The sequence below is a fragment of the Beta vulgaris genome, chromosome 3 (genome assembly GCF_026745355.1).
Source record: "Beta vulgaris subsp. vulgaris cultivar EL10 chromosome 3, EL10.2, whole genome shotgun sequence".
In the NCBI taxonomy this organism is placed as follows: Eukaryota; Viridiplantae; Streptophyta; class Magnoliopsida; order Caryophyllales; family Amaranthaceae; genus Beta; species Beta vulgaris.
This window is the reverse complement of record NC_079204.1, coordinates 56,536,244-56,553,969: the sequence shown is the minus strand read 5'-3', so window position 1 is coordinate 56,553,969 and position 17,726 is coordinate 56,536,244. Positions and strand designations below refer to the sequence as shown.

At 37.6% G+C, this 17,726-nt stretch overlaps 1 protein-coding gene across 3 annotated transcripts; it reads left to right on the top strand.

Moving 5' to 3' along the window:
- The first annotated feature begins 299 nt into the window (after positions 1-299).
- LOC104889769 (CRM-domain containing factor CFM3A, chloroplastic/mitochondrial) lies at positions 300-12,594 on the top strand. 3 transcript variants are annotated; one of them, XM_010675073.4, is made up of 11 exons: positions 300-662; positions 1,907-2,891; positions 4,707-5,181; positions 5,256-5,386; positions 5,593-5,943; positions 9,944-10,100; positions 10,183-10,475; positions 11,430-11,489; positions 11,603-11,698; positions 11,773-11,908; positions 12,004-12,594. In XM_010675073.4, exons 2-10 carry the CDS (start codon positions 1,929-1,931, stop codon positions 11,863-11,865), a joined length of 2,619 nt encoding a protein of 872 aa, XP_010673375.2. In that variant the 5' UTR covers positions 300-662; positions 1,907-1,928; the 3' UTR covers positions 11,866-11,908; positions 12,004-12,594. The 3 variants fall into 3 exon arrangements, with proteins under 3 accessions (XP_010673375.2, XP_010673374.2, XP_048496033.1); XM_010675072.4 differs by having other exon boundaries at positions 301-662; positions 11,999-12,594; XM_048640076.1 differs by lacking the exon at positions 300-662 and having other exon boundaries at positions 1,907-2,029; positions 2,112-2,891; positions 11,999-12,594.
- The last annotated feature ends 5,132 nt before the right edge of the window (positions 12,595-17,726 follow it).

The following is a 17,726-nucleotide window of genomic DNA, read 5'->3' as shown; positions in this document are numbered from 1 at the left end:
TGAGGAGTACACATAGACATAAAAAATCTGCGTTAGGGATTTGAGGAAAGTGCCACATGACACATAAACTTTCTCTCGCATGCCTTTTAATATATTTGTATTAAGGTCTGTTCTCTTCGGCATAAAATAGCTGAATTGAACTGAACTTAACTGAATTGAACTGAACTGAAATAAATAGTGATATGTGAGAGTAAAAGTATTATCAAAAGCTGAACCGAACTAAATTGAACTGAATTGAAGATAAGCTGCGGAGAACAGACTTTGTATAGATATCCATCTCTTGCACAATGCACACCCAACAACTGCGAAATATTGCTCCGTCTATCATCAGGAACTCCACGGCTAAATGAGATATTTGTTGGGTGAGGAGTGAGGACTGTACGATGAAAGATTTCTTCTTACCTCCTACAAACATAACTTGCTTGTGTGTGGTTTTCAATCAATTTTTTTCAAGTTTTTAGTCGAGAGTGGGTTAGAGATCATAGTCCATTTTGAGTATTTTCCCATACTCTCCAATTCTCCACAGTCTTGATTGAGTCCACCCTCCCCCCAAAAAATAAAAATTATTCTCTCCTCTTTCATTACCCTTAAGCTAAGTTCATCCATTCTTCTGCAACCGCGCAATTTGTCGTTTTTCTTTACTGGGTTCTTGTTTGCCTGAGGTATGTTCATCTCTTCAATACTCAATTTCTTTCTTACTTATTTTATCTGAATTATACTTCCATTTTTGTGACTTTTATCTGAAATTTAAGGGTTTTAATTGGATAAAGTCAATTAATTTATTTAAGTAATTGTAGTAATTTAGATTTTTTGGGTTTTTTTCTTAGAGAGAAGAATATACTTCTATGAAAGAGTGGAGCTTTTTGGAATCCTGATTTTCGGACCCACTATTATTATCATGTTTTATACTCCATATGATTACTACTTCCTTCGTTTCGTTATAAATGCAACAAATTTGTATTATTTGTAAGATATAAAATATTCATTTGTTACATTTAAAACGAAACGAAACGAGAGGAAGTATTAATGATTTTTGTTTAACTCTAGGTAACCTGTGTTTAGTTCCAGTAGTTTTGTATGATTATAATATGAACTTTGAGAACCAAGTGTGGGAAAGTTTCTCATTTTGAGTAGTTTGGTTTTAATGTTGTGTTGATTATAATCTTTGTTTTTGAAAGTAAGGACCAATATGGTTTGATATACTTGAGCATTTGATCAACATAGAATGGTAAGATTTTAGTGGGTAATCCTTGATCATAATTTCCGGTATTCATATTATGCCCTACCCGAAACGTGTGATTGATAGGATAGTAAAACATCGTTTTTCTGATTTGAAGAGAGGGAAAACATAGGAAGGAGATTAAACTGTGTAATCATGCGTACTTAGAGAAGCTTTGTTGGTTTTCATGTCATCCTTCATCATCTTGGCTATCTAGTATCGTTTGTTTTACTTGAGTTGGTAGATTTTTATGGTTTGCTTGTGATTTCTCCAGGATTTATAGTTGTACTGTCTTTTGAGTGTGAAATGTTATAATGTGATGATGCTCAACTTTTTTATGTTTTTATTTCGAATCGGTGAAGCTTAAAATGAAATGTAGACTATAAAGTTGGTGGCTTAGGCTCTCTACATAACTTTTGCTTACAACTCCTAAATTTCCGAACACGCTCTTGCTGCTATTAAGGATTTCCTTATCTTGAAAATTAGGTAAAAGAGAATAGACTATCAAAAAATCTAAGTAGAATATTTCGAGGGTAGTGCTGTATTCTTACTGGGAATTTATTGGGATGTATTTTTTTTTCTTTTCGTGTGGAACATAATATCAAAGTGAATAAATTCATTGTATTAAGTTTAATTTTGTATATTAGCATTGTAGTATTCCTTTTGACATTCTATTTGTTTTGCTAGATTTGAGCCTGCATTCAAAAGGATGTCTTTTGTTCAGAGTTGTCACAGCTGCCCAACTAGTTTCATAGACTCGTTGCAGAGCTCACTCTCGAAGTTTCATGGCATTCCTATGCCACTACTTAGGTACAGTTACTCTAGTTCTTTTGGGAGCCGCAATTACTGCTCAAACCAGAATTTTATATGGTCACTTTCAATTGATGAGCAGGGCCTACCAAGGAACTCAAGATTTCTGCACAGAAAGGATAAGATTAGTCAAACATCATTGTCTCAGTCAAATCAAGTTGATGAGAATTCTAGTCAAAAATCATTGTCTCAGCCAACTAGAACTGATGGGAATTCATCGAGTGCTTGGTTAGATAAGTGGAAGGAAACCCGTCGAAAGAATCCTCCAAAACCACCTCGACTGGCATTGAATTACAGAAGCAGGGATAATATGCTGAATTCATTTAGTTCTAATGGTCACTCATCTAGTACCCATGCAGTTAGCAGTACAATGGATAGGATTGTAGAGAAGCTGAAAAAGTTTGGCTACATGGATGATGCTAATGAATATGATGATGACCGAGAAAGGGTAATTGAGAAAGGGTCAGTTGAGGATATATTCTATGTCGAAGAAGGGATGCTTCCTAATACACATGGTGGAATTTCTGAGAATCTCTCCTTAGGGATAGAACAAGGATTTAACGCGGATGAGGAAGTTCGCTTTCCATGGGAGAAACCTGTGGCAAAAGTAGATGAAGCTAAAAATTCAGTGAAAATGCGAAGCAGGACTTATATGGCTGAGCTTACTCTACCAGAGTCTGAGCTGAGGAGGTTGAGGAATTTGACTTTGAAAACAAAGCAAAAATTGAAGATAGGTGGTGGAGGTGTTACACAAGCTGTGGTGGATGCAATATATGAGAAGTGGAAATCCGCAGAAATAGTGAGACTAAAAGTAGAGGGCCCTCCTGCGCTAAATATGAAGCGAATGCATGAGATTCTCGAGGTTTGCTTCTCATGGTCCGTTCTTCTTTACTTTCCAGTTTCCATTAAAGTTATTGCTGTGTCATTTAGCTTAGCTAGTAAACACAACGTATTTTAAGAAAGTGCTGTAGAGCAATTTTATTTTTGGTTGTTTCTGGTAGTAAGTGATAACACAATAAGACATATGGGAGACACTGTCAACAAGGCTGCAGTTGCACAAATGTAAGTCTCTGAACTCGTACAGTACATAAAGCACCATCAACAACTATCATTGCTGGAGTCTTTCAAGTAATGGCACATCCGCAAACGGTTCCAGAAGTTCCATTATCATAATTCTTTAAGCACTTCATTATGCTAATCTTGTCCAAGCATTTACCATTGACAATTTTAATCATCAAATTCGCATCTGAATTTTTTTATAGAGTGCCCAGACATACTCTATACTTAGGACTATTTCATGCATCTGTTTGCATGTTTTATATGTCAAATTTTTTTTGCTGAACATTATAATGCCAGATAAGTATATATCTAAGTTGAACACACTGAACTAAGTCTTTAATAAGCCCTTCCATTACTAGAGACAAATCTTTAGTTTCATTGGCCGATGTTCACATCAAAACCCTACCGTGGGGTATATTGGCAACCCTTGACTAAGCTCGCAGAGCCGATCACCCAAATCAGAAACTTAGCCTGAAAATCACCTGAAATTTTCGAGTTTGATAAACGGTTTTCAATGACAAAACCAAAGTTACTTTAACTTGGAAATTATAAAACACCTTGGTGGTTTTATGGTTAAGGTGCATATATATGAATGGCTCAAAAGTTATAACAAATGATCCTTATTCGTGATTGAGTGAATGCGAACTGTAAAGCGAGACTTCAAGGGAATATAACTTTTAGAAAATCCTACACATGTAGCTTACTCTATGTATCTTTTAACTCATACCCAACTCTTTTAATCTTAGGTCTTTCTTATACTTATGAACATACTAAGGTATGAACTTCACAAATTGTCATTATAATTAATGTACTTATAGATAATGACTTCAGTTAAGTAATTACTTGTTGCTGGTATTGACAGAAAAAACTGAAAAGAGGAGGATAAAACTTCTTATTTATTGGTTTAACCTGAAGATACTTAGGGGTGTCCACTTCTTACCTGTGTAGCTATTTGGGATCGATTTTTGAGCTTCTCTGTTCAAGGAGATGGATTGAGAAGCTAAATCAGTTATTGAGTGAAATATTTTTCAAGTTGAACCATCTTATCCACACTTCAAGCAAACACTTTGAATCAAGTTTAACACTGCCGGTGCTTGTGTGCTTAGAAAGTCTATTCTTCCTTTACCTCTGAACTCTGAAGACTTTTATATCAGCAATAAATGTGAATTCCGAGCCACTAGCTTGAAAATTTAAATATAATAAGAAAGAGAACCGGTGCAAAAAGATGAAATGGATGGGTGGATGTACTCATGTTGCTTATGACTTGGTTGTTGAACTTCACTGAGGGAGTTAATGAGTTTGATTTTTCCTTTTGACATAAATATTTCCCGGAAGCTTGAGCTTTAAAGAATTTTTATTGCCTTGCCAACAGAGTAGGATGACCACATGTAAAGTTGTGTGACAATTAAATCTATAAAGCCTATAGGGATGGAAATTCATACTGATAGTTCTTTACTATTTTAATGCATCAAATATAGTGACTTCTCTAGTTCTCTCTGCTATAAATGAAAGCGTGTGACTTTACTCACTGTATATTTACTGAACTTATTGTAATTATAGTTCGCAAGCTTTGAGTTTCCTGTACATTTGTTGAAATTATTCTTCATTTACAATTCAGAGGAAAACCGGTGGTCTTGTTATTTGGAGGTCAGGGACATCTGCTTCTATATATCGAGGAGTGAGCTATGAAGTTCCTGGGCGGACTTTAAAGAAAAATAAAGCTCAGGTTACTGGCGGTTTGTTGCTTGATCAAAATATAAGAAATCCTGTACATGATGATTCTTATGGTAATAAACGACATCCAGAAGAGAACCTCATAAAAACTGGTGATGACAAGAAAGATCCTGAATCTTTAATGGATGTAAAGTATGAGGACGAGATAGACAAGTTATTATCTGATCTTGGGCCCAGATATATGGACTGGCCGGGTGATAGCCCATTACCCGTAGATGCTGATCTGCTGCCAAATTTAGTTCCTGGATACCACCCACCATTTAGATTGCTTCCTTACGGAGTCAGACGTACTCTTGGAATGAAGGAGTCTACATCAATAAAAAGGATTGCTAGAACACTTCCCCCTCATTTTGCTCTTGGTATGCTAACTCTTCTGTGATTCTACCTGCTGGATGCTTAGTTTTTTGTAACTGTACTTAGGTTTTGTTTTCAGGCAGAAGTAGACAACTAGAGGGTTTGGCAGCTGCCATTGTCAAGTTATGGGAAAGAAGTTCCATTGCAAAAGTCGCTCTGAAACGTGGTGTTCAGCTTACGACAAGTGAGAAAATGGCTGAGGACATCAAGGTCAGCTAATGCATAATTTATTTGCTGTGATATTTTCCTCATTATCTGAAATAAGACATCTCGTCGCATTGTTGCTTTGGATGCTCTAATTCAATATGAAGCCTCTCTCAGGACTTTTGAATCTATTTCCATTAGGAGATCTGCAATTTATTATTGCCATATTCATTTTCTGCGTGTTTTTAATATTTTCTGAAAATTTCATGCAGAGGTTGACTGGAGGAATTCTCCTTTCTAGGAACAAGGATTTCCTGGTATTTTACAGGGGAAAGGACTTCTTATCGTCAGATGTCACTGAAGTTTTGTTAGAAAGGGAAAGATTGGTGAAGGACCTTCAAGATGAAGAGGAGCTGGCACGGACAAGAGCCTCAGGCGCATTTATACCTTCTGCCGAGACTAAAGAATATCGTGGAGCTGCTGGTACACTCTCTGAAACTTTGGATGCAAACACCAAGTGGGGAAAGAAAATTGACGATCATGAGACAGAAAAGGTGCTTAGACAAGCTGAAGTAATGAGGCATGCCAACCTGGTCAGGAAGCTAGAAGGGAAGCTTGCTTTTGTAAGTTCCTTCAGTTCTTTATAAAATGACGAGAATGGCGATAACATCAAGTGACATGTCACACACTCTCTCCCTCTCTTGTTACTCGTTAGTGACACACACTACCACACACAAGCGTGCATGAGCCATGAATGCACACAAAGGTTTATCTTTTATGATTAAACCCCCTTGCAAAAGCAAGCGAGCTTCATAGTTCGAGAGTTATCAAGTAACTTTCTAAAAATTTAACCAAAACTGCAGAGAATTATTGAGTATCTTCCGGGGAAGACACGTTAATTACTCACCAAACAGACTCAGATTGACTAGCTCCCTTAAAGATGCTACGTTCTTGAAGATTCAGCTATTCACTACTAGAGATATATATTCTGGATATATAGGGCTTTTGGATTCATCAACATGTGATGTTTCCCCTACTTAGTTATATAATCAACAAAATTGTAGCTCGAGTTTTAGGCTCAACCAGAAATTTCATTCACTAATCTACCGTAATTTAGTAGAACTTTCCATTAATAGTTGTCAGTAGACTAGAGTGATTATGATTGAAGATAGTAGCAAGAAGTACAAAAAATCTGCAACTTTTGATTTATGTGTAAGCTTCCAGCCGATAGCAAGATGCAGTTTCAAGTTTGCTGCTACACCTCAACCCTAGCCATTTAATTTGCTTCTTCTCTTGACTTTCCAGTTGGTCTCTTTCTCCATTTCCTTAGGAAAATTAGTTGTATATGAATAAATTGGGTATGATTTTTTGCTTTAGTCTTTTTCTACCTTTTTATTCCATTGATTTTGGAGATGGACACATAAGCATAAGGACAGATTTGATTTCCAAGCTGTTTCATCAATTATATTTTTGTTACTTCCTCTGTTTCAAGTTTCAAATTAGAATATTACACACTTGCCGTACCCATTTTGGCACCATTGGTCCCACTATCTATGTCCTCGTCCAAGAAGCAAAAAATCTCTTCTCTTCCTATATCTCTCCTCCTTCTTAATAAATTATAAATGTACCCAAACCAAGCTGTGTAAGATGTAAATCTGAAATGGGGGAGTATGTCGAACAACACTCTTTTCTATAATTATTCAGTCCATGCTTTACCTGTTGTGCATCTCTTATCTTCTTGAGAATAAATACATCTCTTATCAGTAGACTTCCATCTCTTTAGCACAGGTTTAATGAAATTGGAGTATCTGAGAACTTCACTCCCCTTTCACTTATTATGGGGTGACAGATGGATGGAGTCACCTGTAGGAGAGCTAGATTATGTGACGACCCATGACAACATGTGTGGGACTGAGGAGGCACCTAGGCATGTGAGGAGGGTGAGTGATGAGATAGGATGATGAATTTGGGAATGGATGAGGGTGAATCGTTGGAGGCATGTGTGATGGTACGAGTTAATAGTTGTGTTCATGAAGCAGTGAACAATGAAATTCAAGCGGATGTGCTGAAGGGGATTCTTGTTACATTTTTGTAGCAAATGGTATGGAAGCTTTAGACTTTGTTATTCGGCGTTATTAAACATTTTATCCAATCGTACTAGTGAATGTTATATCTAGCAAAATGGAGATCTCATCAAAGAAGCTGAAGGTGATGCGTGAATGATTGGCATATTGGTGAGGAGTCCTAGTTTTGTTAGGACATCTATGTAGTGTCCTAGTTATGCTAGGAGACTATGTAGTTTAATTGCTTTATAACTCTTTAGTTTAGATGTTTTAGTGATAAAGGAATCCTATTATACTTAGGAGTCTAATTCCTTTGTCAGTGAGTCTTAGTAGGAGTCTTTTCTTTTGGTTTATCTTTAGGTTTAGGCGTGTGATGATAGGTTTAGGCGTGTGATGATAGAGTTGTTAGTTAGTTATTTTTGTTTATCCTTTAAGCTTTACTAGTTCTAATAAGTTTAGGAATCTTGTAATGTATATAAGTGCTGATTTTCGACCATAATAAGAGAGAGAGTTTGTTTTGAGTTTAACCTATTCCTTGTGGAATTAACGTTTTAGGAGAGAATCCCAAGCTTTAGCAGTGAATGCAACCCTAGTTATTATCAAACCTTGGTTAGGATGTGATAATTCCATATCCTTGTTACTTAGTTTCTTTAATCGTCAATCATAAAACGTGTGATTCATACTTAAAGAATTCGACCATAAACTTTAAATAGTGATCAAGAATTGCTTTCTTGATTCAAGATTCATTCAAGATTCATTAGAGATCCATTCTTTTTAATCAAGAATTCAAATTCACACTAAGTATGAATCACACGTTTTATGATTGATGATTAAAGAAACTAAGTAACAAGGATATGGAATTATCAAATCCTAACCAAGGTTTGATAATAACTAGGGTTGCATTCCCTGCTAAAGCTTGGGATTCTCTCCTAAAACGTTAATTCCACAAGGAATAGGTTAAACTCAAAACAAACTCTCTCTCTCTTATTATGGCCGAAAATCAGCACTTATATATATTACAAGATTCCTAAACTTATTAGAACTAGTAAAGCTTAAAGGATAAACAAAAATAACTAACTAACAACTCTATCATCACACGCCTAAACCTAAAGATAAACCAAAAGAAAAGACTCCTACTAAGACTCAATGACAAAGGAATTAGACTCCTAAGTATAATAGGATTCCTTTATCACTAAAACATCTAAACTAAAGAGTTATAAAGCAATTAAATTGCATAGTCTCCTTACAGAACTAGGACACTACATAGATGTCCTAACAGAACTAGGACTCCTCACCAATATGCCAATCATTCACGCATCAGAAGGTCATACTTATGAGGGGCTTAAACAACAATCCTCGAGCTAATATTTTTCGTGTTATACTACAAAGGCTCAGGGTAAGAATGGAGAGGCTGTTAACTATTGGTAAGGCTGATTGAGTTAATAGGATTAGCTCAAGCAGAATACTAATTCTTGGATATCTGGAATTCTGTTATAAGAGGTTTGCTGATGGCTCTTTTACCAGAGGTAGGTAGAGAAGTTTTAGCCGGCCTTGTTTGAAAGTAGTGATAATATATTTAGGCCTTGGGATGGTTGTTAATGAAGACTTGCGTTGGGAGGTTTCGAACTTTTCGTGTAACAGAAAATTTTTGGTGGACTTGTTGGATATGATATATGAAATGGGGATGATTATATGCGGGTGCAATTCATGTCATACTGACAAGAATCAGGAGTTAGGATATCGGAGCCTGGAAATTTTGCTCCTCTTCAAGGAGGTAAAGGGGGTGGACGTGTATTAATTAGACTAATCTTAAGCAGTGGATTGATATTTGATGGGACAACCACAATGGAAAAAGAGGGTATAACCATGTAACTCCTGCTCAGATTTTGAATGACAAGATAGGCCTCGAAGTAAAGCCTTATCCATAGTTTATGCAGAAGACAAAGTGGAATATGGAGACTTGTTTTGTGGAGATTAAGATCTAAACAGAGGTTTTCTTAATAGGAAATTTTACCCCCAAAATGTTCGAGAGGTTTTCAGTGCTACTTTTGCAGAGAACATGCGCTCCGCTGGCTGTTCTAATCTCCTTTTTTTCATGTGGAAATTAAAAGGTTTAGGAGAAGGAAAGAGTGCATCTGTGCATTTATAGGATAATGTTGAGGAAGTATCTTAAAAACCAAAAGAAGCAAGGAAATTAATTAATATTCTTAATGTTTTTATAACAAGGCATTACCATCTTTCTTCTTCTTTTGTTTTATTTTTTCTATAAGTATTCTTTTTCTTTTGTTTTTCGTTGAGTTAAATTGGACAGTTAATGGGTTAATTGATGGTGAGAGGCTGTACAGAGTTTATCTGCTTTGCATTTATAAGTGCTTTGCTTATGTCGGCCTTCATTAAATTGAGATATAATTGGACATGTGCTGTGTTTGGGATTATCATGAATAATTCATCCATGGTTACCTTGCATTTCATGGCCATGTTCTTTGATTGGGAAAGCTATGGGACATTTAGTGTATACTGTATATGCTCTCCATGACACAAAGCTCAAAATTTCTGGCAGGCTGAACGGAAGCTACTGAAAGCAGAAAAAACCTTGTCAAAAGTGGAAGAGTTCTTGAAACCAGCTGATCAACAGCAGGATCCTGAAAGTATTACTGATGAAGAGAGATTCATGTTTAGAAAGCTTGGTTTGAGGATGAAAGCATTTCTACTTCTTGGTACAAGTCGTTGTGATTGGTGGCAAATTTTTAATTTCTTTTCTGGTGATGCTGATATGTGGTGTGTTTTTTTCTCTTTCAGGTAGACGTGGTGTTTTTGATGGTACAGTTGAGAACATGCATTTGCATTGGAAGTACCGTGAGCTTGTGAAGATCATTCTAAAGGCGAAGAATTTTGAAGATGTAAAAAACATTGCTTTAGCACTTGAAGCTGAGAGTGGTGGCATCTTGGTTTCCGTTGACAAAGTCTCTAAAGGTTATGCTATTATTGTATTCCGTGGAAAAGCTTATCATCGTCCTTCTACACTGAGGCCAAAAAACCTCTTGACTAAGAGGAAGGCTTTAGCGCGTTCCATTGAGCTGCAAAGGCGTGAGGTACATTTCTGCACCTTGCATTGTCAATTAGAGGATGGATTTGGTGGTTTCACGTGATTCTTCTACACATTGAGCTAGTAGTTCTGCACTTTTAGCTTTGATGAGTAAAGCCCAGCCATGATAGGTAGTGATTAGTTGAATTTTGTGAACATTGACAAGGACACTTGCACAGAAGTGGACATAGCAACTAGAAAAATGCTATAGGAAATGGAGATGTGAGGGCCCCAGGGACTTATATAGCTCCTTGAAAAAGCTTAATGAGAGTACTTTACAGTTTTATTTTAATAAAAAAATCCCGTCGTCTTTTAGTTGTTTCACTTCTTTTACACGGTCTCTATTGCACACCTTTGACCACTAAATACATTTTGTTACGTAAAAATATAAAAAGTTACTATTCCAAAAATACTTGTCACACGAATCTAACATGTAACTACGCAGTATATTATACAAGGTCAAAATTTACCAATTTTGACTTTGCAAAAGAAGTGGAAGAATTAAAAAGGACAAGAGAGTGTTCTTTTTTGCAAATTTTGCAAGCAAGGGTTGGATACTCTGGTTGGCTGCCATACCGGATCCTTGTTATTGAGTACGGGACTACGGGTAGCACAGGTCCCTGCCAGCACAATTTAAACTTCTACTCCTTTCTCATTGCACAATGTTGAGAAATTCAGAAAACAATGCTTTAGATTTTGTTTTCTAGTTAAATGATTGTGTTCTATAGCCTGCCATTTCAGTACAGTGATTATGCTACAAATCACTAAATAATATTTTCTGTTTTTGTAGCAGTGAGTAATTCGAAATGTTTACATTAGTCTGTTACTTTCATTAGTTTTGAAGTATCATTATCTTCATGAATACTTTACTGTTCTAAAAAGAACTTGTCATATGCATCAGATTGCCTTTTGTCTACCAAGTCTATCTAAAATAAATGCATTGCCATTACTTTATTTGCAGGCTCTTTTGAAGCATATCGCACAGTTGCAGCGGAATGTGGAGAAATTAAGATCTGAAATTGTGAGGCCTCTTAGGCAATTAGCTTATACCACATTCTTGATTTCATCAAGTGTTCGATTTTTTTTCCGTCCTTTTTTCTACCAACAAGACTGACCTTTTGAATAATGTTTTAGGAGCATATGGATATGATAGAAGAGAAAGACCAAAAAGATGCAGAGTTTTATGACAGTATAGATGCTGCTTATTCTACAGAAGATGAGGATATAGAGGTCAATTCCCTTGTATTTCTCGTCCTTTAGCTGTTACTCTAGTTTGTTTTTGTTGTTGACTGATAATTCCTTAGGCGGAAGGAGATGAGGCATACCTCGCAACCTACAACGACGAGGGTGATAACGAGCATGAAACTGAAAGTTTTAGCGATACTTCTTATTACTAGAAATTTCCAGTCAATAGAAAGAGCAGAAGAAACAACGGTCAAGGTAAAAATTGTTTCTTTTACACTTTTCGTTTGACTAATCGTGGTCTAATTGGTCACACAATTTGATACGATGATCTCTCTACTGTTTCAGAGTAGGTAGAACATGAGACGGTTGGCACATCTCTGTGAGGCGTGGTGGTCCATGAGGTGAGTGCGAGAATGTAATGTCTCGTGGCGCGTCGAGTTGCATCACGGAGAGAGCACCTGTATATGATTGTGAAATTGAAGTAGGGCACTAGAGATCATGCAGATCGGACACAGAAAGAGTGTACAGAGTCAAGCAGCATAGGAGGGAGCTGATTACCAGTTTTATGTTAATGTAATTATCTAAATAGATGCTACTAACTATTTTCACTTTTTATGCTATTGTTAGCAATACTCATGCATTTGTATCAAAGTCAAAAAAAGCCGACAAAAAAACCTAGCGATGGAGGCTAGGAAAATCCCTGTTACGGAGAAACCCTAGAGGAAACGAAGGTACCAAAGTCAAGAAACAAGAATGGTTCAGGCCTACAACCCGAAAGTACTAAGGTCGATGATATCCTCATCATCACCGTTATGTTGGGGAACATGTCCATCATTGTTAGGTTCATGTGTAGGAACGTCCATTGCTATCCCATGATGTTCATTGAAATTGTTCGTATTACTTTCCTCTATTAAGTAGTAAGTTGCTTTTCTTTTGTTGATCGTCTTCATCTTTATCTCCATCTTCTTTTACACATAGCAAAATGCAAAATCCTCAATCTGCTAGGGAAAAAAAAAGCAGCATGAATTGGTATCTCTAGCATATAGTAATGTAATAAAAGAATTTTGATCGTATAAAGATTGTGAATGCTTCTTCCATTTCATTTTAATTGCAACAAAGTAATATTTTATATCTCACAAATATCCTTTGTTGCATTTAAAACGAAACGAGGTTGTTGCATTTAAAACGAAACGAAGAAAGTAGTAATAATTATGAAGTAGTAGCATGCAATAAGAACTTCTAAATCTTTTGCCATAACACGAAAATAAGAACTTTCTATTGTAACAATTTTCTATTATACATATTTGAGTAACAATCTTCAATCTATCACTAATTCTTTATATCATTAGTGACAAGGTGACATTTGCATATCTATCTATACAAATATATTAAAAAGTGTGTGTGACCTCTTCCTATTATAACATGACACAATTACCATCTTAATCAACTTTTAATCATGCTTTAAGTGTCCACAATAAAAATTTAAATTACCATTTAGGAAAAGACATAATATAATAAGAAGTCACAAGAGAATCAACCCTCTTGGTAAAAATAAACCCGGAGGCCATCACTTTGCATTTTGAAAAACGAAAACCTCACTAACAGAACTACATAAGTGGAAGTAAGGATGTGTAAATCAATAAACATTAAAAAAATCTAAAAATATATTTAGCATGGAAACTCTCATAAAAAATATGTTTCTCATTTTCGAAAAACAAGAGGTTAAAATTTCTTTGAAAGACCAGCGACTTTCCTGCCTCAATCCTCTTCAGTCACACAATGATATTTTCACAACTAAAAATCTTTTATCTAACTCTATAGTCTATGCCCTATTATATACATCTTTGGTCTGTAATAAATAAAACTACAACAAATTCTATGCAACAATAATATTTATTTAATCCTAAATTTTGGATTTCACGAGAAATGAACGAATGAGGTGTTCAGAGGCTTATTCGAGGCAACACAAATGTACCAAGCACCCGTGCAATGTTACAAGTCACATTGACTTTCTTAGGAATGTTTCGGGAGAAAATATGACCAGACCCGAAAGAGTCCAAAAATGTCCCAAAACAGCCAAAATTGAAGATTATAATACACGCTTTTGTACTTTCCTGTGGCCCGAGATTCGGACGGCACGGGGTGCCTTCTACGGACATGGGATGTCATTGGAAAGGAGTCAAGTGGCTTGGAACAAATATATGGATGCATTTACGTTCAATTTTGAGGCAATTTTGGGTTTCACTAGAAATGAACAAATGCGGTGTTCAAAGGCTTTATCGAGGCAATGCAAATGGTACGCAATACCAGCGAACGTTACAAGTCACGTCAGCTTTCCTAGGCACGTTTCAAGAAAATATGACCATTCCCCGAGAACACCAAAAATGTTCCAAAAACAGCCAATATTGAAGGTTATAATACACGCTTTCGGACTTTCCCGGGGCTACAGCTCCGAACGCCACAGGATGCCTCCTAAGAACCTGGGAGGTCATTGAAAACGAGTCATATGGCTTGGAAAGAATATGTGGATGCCTTAATGTTCATTTCAAGACAATTTTGGGTCTCACGAGAAATGAACAAATGTTGTGTTTAAAGACTTTTCGAGGCAACACAAATGGAGGCAAGCATCCGTGCAGCGTTACAAGTCACGTTAGCTTTCCTAGGAACTTCTCGAGAGAAAATATGGCCAGACCCGAAAAAATCCAAATATGTCCCGAAAACAGCCAAAATTGAAGGTTATAATACACGCTTTCGGACTTTCCCGGGGCCCGAGCTCCGAACGCCACGGGATGCCTCCTAGGGACATATGAGGTCATTGGAAAGGAGTCATGTGGCTGGGAACGAATATATGGCTGCCTTTACGTTCATTTCGATGCAATTTTGGGTTTAACGATAAATGAACAAATGCAGTGTTGAAAGGCTTTTCGAGGCAACACAAATTGTGTCAAGCGCCCGCACCATGTTACAAGTCATGTTGGCCTCCCTAGGAACATTTCGGGAGAAAATATGACCTGGCTGGAGAGAAGTCCAAAAATGTCCAAAAACAGCCAAAATTGAAGGTTATAATACACGCTTTCGGACTTTTCCGGGGCCCGAACTCTGAACGCCATGGGATGTCTCCTAGGGCCATGTGAGGTCATTGGAAATGAGTCATGTGGTTTGGAACAAATATATGGATGCCTTTACGTTCATTTCGATGCAATTTTATGTTTCACGAGAAATGAACAAATGGGGTGTTTAAAGGCTTTTCGAGGCAACACAAATTGCGCCAAGCAACCGCACAAACTTACAAGTCACTTCGGCACCCCTGAAAATGTTTTGGGAGAAAATATGACCAGGCTCGACGAAGTCCAAAAATGTCCTAAAAACAGCCAAAATTGAAGGTTATAATACACGCTTTCAGACCTTCCCGGGTCCTGAGTTTCGAACGCCATGGGAAACCTCCTAGGGACATAAGAGGTCGTTGGAAAGGAGTCATGTGGCTTGGAACGAATATATGGATGCTTTGACGTTCATTTCGATGCAATTTTTGGTTTCACGATAAATGAACAAATGGGGTATTTAAAGCCTTTTCGAGGCAACACAAATGGTGCCAAGTGCCCGCCCAATGTTACAAGTCATGTCGGCCTCCCTAGGAACGTTTTGGGAGAAAATATGACCTGGCTCGGAGAAGTCCAAAACTTTCCAAAAAACAGCCAAAATTGAAGGTTATAATACACGCTTCCAGGCTTTCCCGGAACCCGAGCTCCGAACGTCATGGGAGAACTCCTAGGGAGATAAGAAGTCATTGGAAAGGAGTCATGTGGCTGGGAACAAATATATGGCTGCCTTTACCTTCATTTGGATGCAATTTTGGGTTTAACGATAAATGAACAAATGGTGTATTTAGAGGCGTTTCGACACAATACAAATGGTGCCAAGCACCCGCGCAAGGTTCCAAGTCATGTCGGCCTTCCTAGGAATGATTCGGGAGAAAATATGACCTGGGTCGGAGATATCCAAAAATGTCCAAAAACAGCCAAAATAGAAGGTTATAATACACGCTTTCGGACTTTTTCGGGACCCGAGCTCTGAATGCCACGGGATGTCTCCTAGGGCCATGGGAGGTCAATGGAAACGAGTCATGTGGTTTGGAACAAATATATAGATGCCTTTACGTTCATTTCGATGCAATTTTATGTTTCACGAGAAATGAACAAAAATGGGGTGTTTAAAGGCTTTTCGTGGCAACACAAATGGATCCAAGCATCCGTGCAGCGTTACGAGTCACGTTAGCTTTACTAGGAACTTCTCGAAAGAAAATATGGTCAGACCCGAAAAAATCCAAATATGTCCCGAAAACAGCCAAAATTGAAGGTTATAATACACGCTTTCGGACTTTCCCGGGGCCCGAGCTCCGAACGCCACGGGATGCCTCCTAGGGACATATGAGGTCATTGGAAAGGAGCCATGTGGCTGGGAACGAATATATGGCTGCCTTTACGTTCATTTCGATGCAATTTTGGGTTTAACGATAAATGAACAAATGCGGTTTTTAAAGGCTTTTCGAGGCAACACAAATTGTGCCAAGCGCCCGCACCATGTTACAAGTCATGTTGGCCTCCCTAGGAACGTTTCGGGAGAAAATATGACCTGGCTCGGAGATATCCAAAAATGTCCAAAAAAACAGCCAAAATTGAAGGTTATAATTGATATGTCACATATATATATAGCATTTAGATGCATTTTGATTGCATTTAGAACTCCTTTTAGAGCATTTAGGTGCATAATGGAATGAATTACGTAAGTTGTGCTCTACTACTCCCCGTTTGCGTGTTTTGCTCATTTTCAGGTTACTTTGATGCAAATTGATTATGATTACCTAAGATCAAGCTTATCAATCATTGAAGATGAAGATATATTGCTCAAGGATCACAATGCATCCATTCGGGACAATTTCGAGTTAGAATGAAGCAAAGAGTTAGCAAACGAAGTGTAAAAACTGACACCTGTTCAGTATTTTGGCCATAACTTTTGATATACAATTGATAATCACAAAATTCCAACCGTGCACTTGCGGTATATTTTAAAACACATCAAGTTTTTGGCGCCGTTGCCGGGGAGACGGCTAGTTTCTATAGCTTTTTGATTAATTATTTGACTATTTCTGCTGTCTCATTGGAACTTCAAGTTCCAATTGAGGCCATCTTACTGCACATTTTTCTTTGTTTCTTTTATGCCCAGGTCTAAAAGAACAGGTTCTCCAGTTCAGTCTGATCCTGATCTTGAGAAAACCATCCGGCAGCTCAAGAAGACACAAAAGAAGAAAAAGCAGTCTGCTAATCAGAAAAAAGCCACGGAAGAACTAACTGAACCAATTATGCCTCCTAAGTCGCTGAAATCTTATGGGGTACCTTCTCCTGGCAATGTTCCCACAGGCTCTACTATGCCTGATATACAAGCAGTCAACTTCGAAATCAAGCCTGGCCTCATCAACATGATCCAGCAGAATCAGTTTGGTGGTCATCCATCTGAAGACCCTGCAAATCATTTACAACGGTTTCAACAGCTTTGTCGTACCGTTAAGCACCAAGGGGTCACTCCTGATCAGTTGAAGGTCATGGTCTTTGAATTTTTCACAAAGGACAAGGCACAGAAGTGGCTGAATGATGTTAATGAAACTGAGTGGAGTGCTATATCTGAAGCATTCCTGAAAGAGTACTACCCTCCCACCAAAACTGCAGAAATAAGACACAAGCTTGCCACCTTCCAACAAGAACCCGATGAAAACATGAAGGAAGCATGGAATAGTTAAGGATCTGCAGAGAGAATGCCACACCACAATCTGGATAAGTGGTTCATCACCCAAGCTTCTACAATGGTCTACAACTCATATCAAGAGCACGATTGATTCATCTGCAGGGGGTGTCTTCCTAGATAAGGGGGTAGATGAAGGATAGATTTTCTGGCCAACTTAGCAGCGAATGATCATAGTTCTCCAGGACTATAAAGAAGAAGTTGGATGCTATGCATATGCCTTGTTGTCTTCACAAGTAGCCCAGTTGAGCATGAAGATGGACTCACTGAAATCTTT

Bases quoted from the DNA above. Each gene is read 5' to 3' on its own strand.
- LOC104889769 (XM_010675073.4), top strand. From the start codon at position 1,929: ATGTCTTTTGTTCAGAGTTGTCACAGCTGCCCAACTAGTTTCATAGAC. The intron at 2,892-4,706 runs GTTTGCTTCTCA...TTTACAATTCAG, and splicing joins GAATGCATGAGATTCTCGAG to AGGAAAACCGGTGGTCTTGT. The intron at 5,944-9,943 runs GTAAGTTCCTTC...AATTTCTGGCAG, and splicing joins TAGAAGGGAAGCTTGCTTTT to GCTGAACGGAAGCTACTGAA.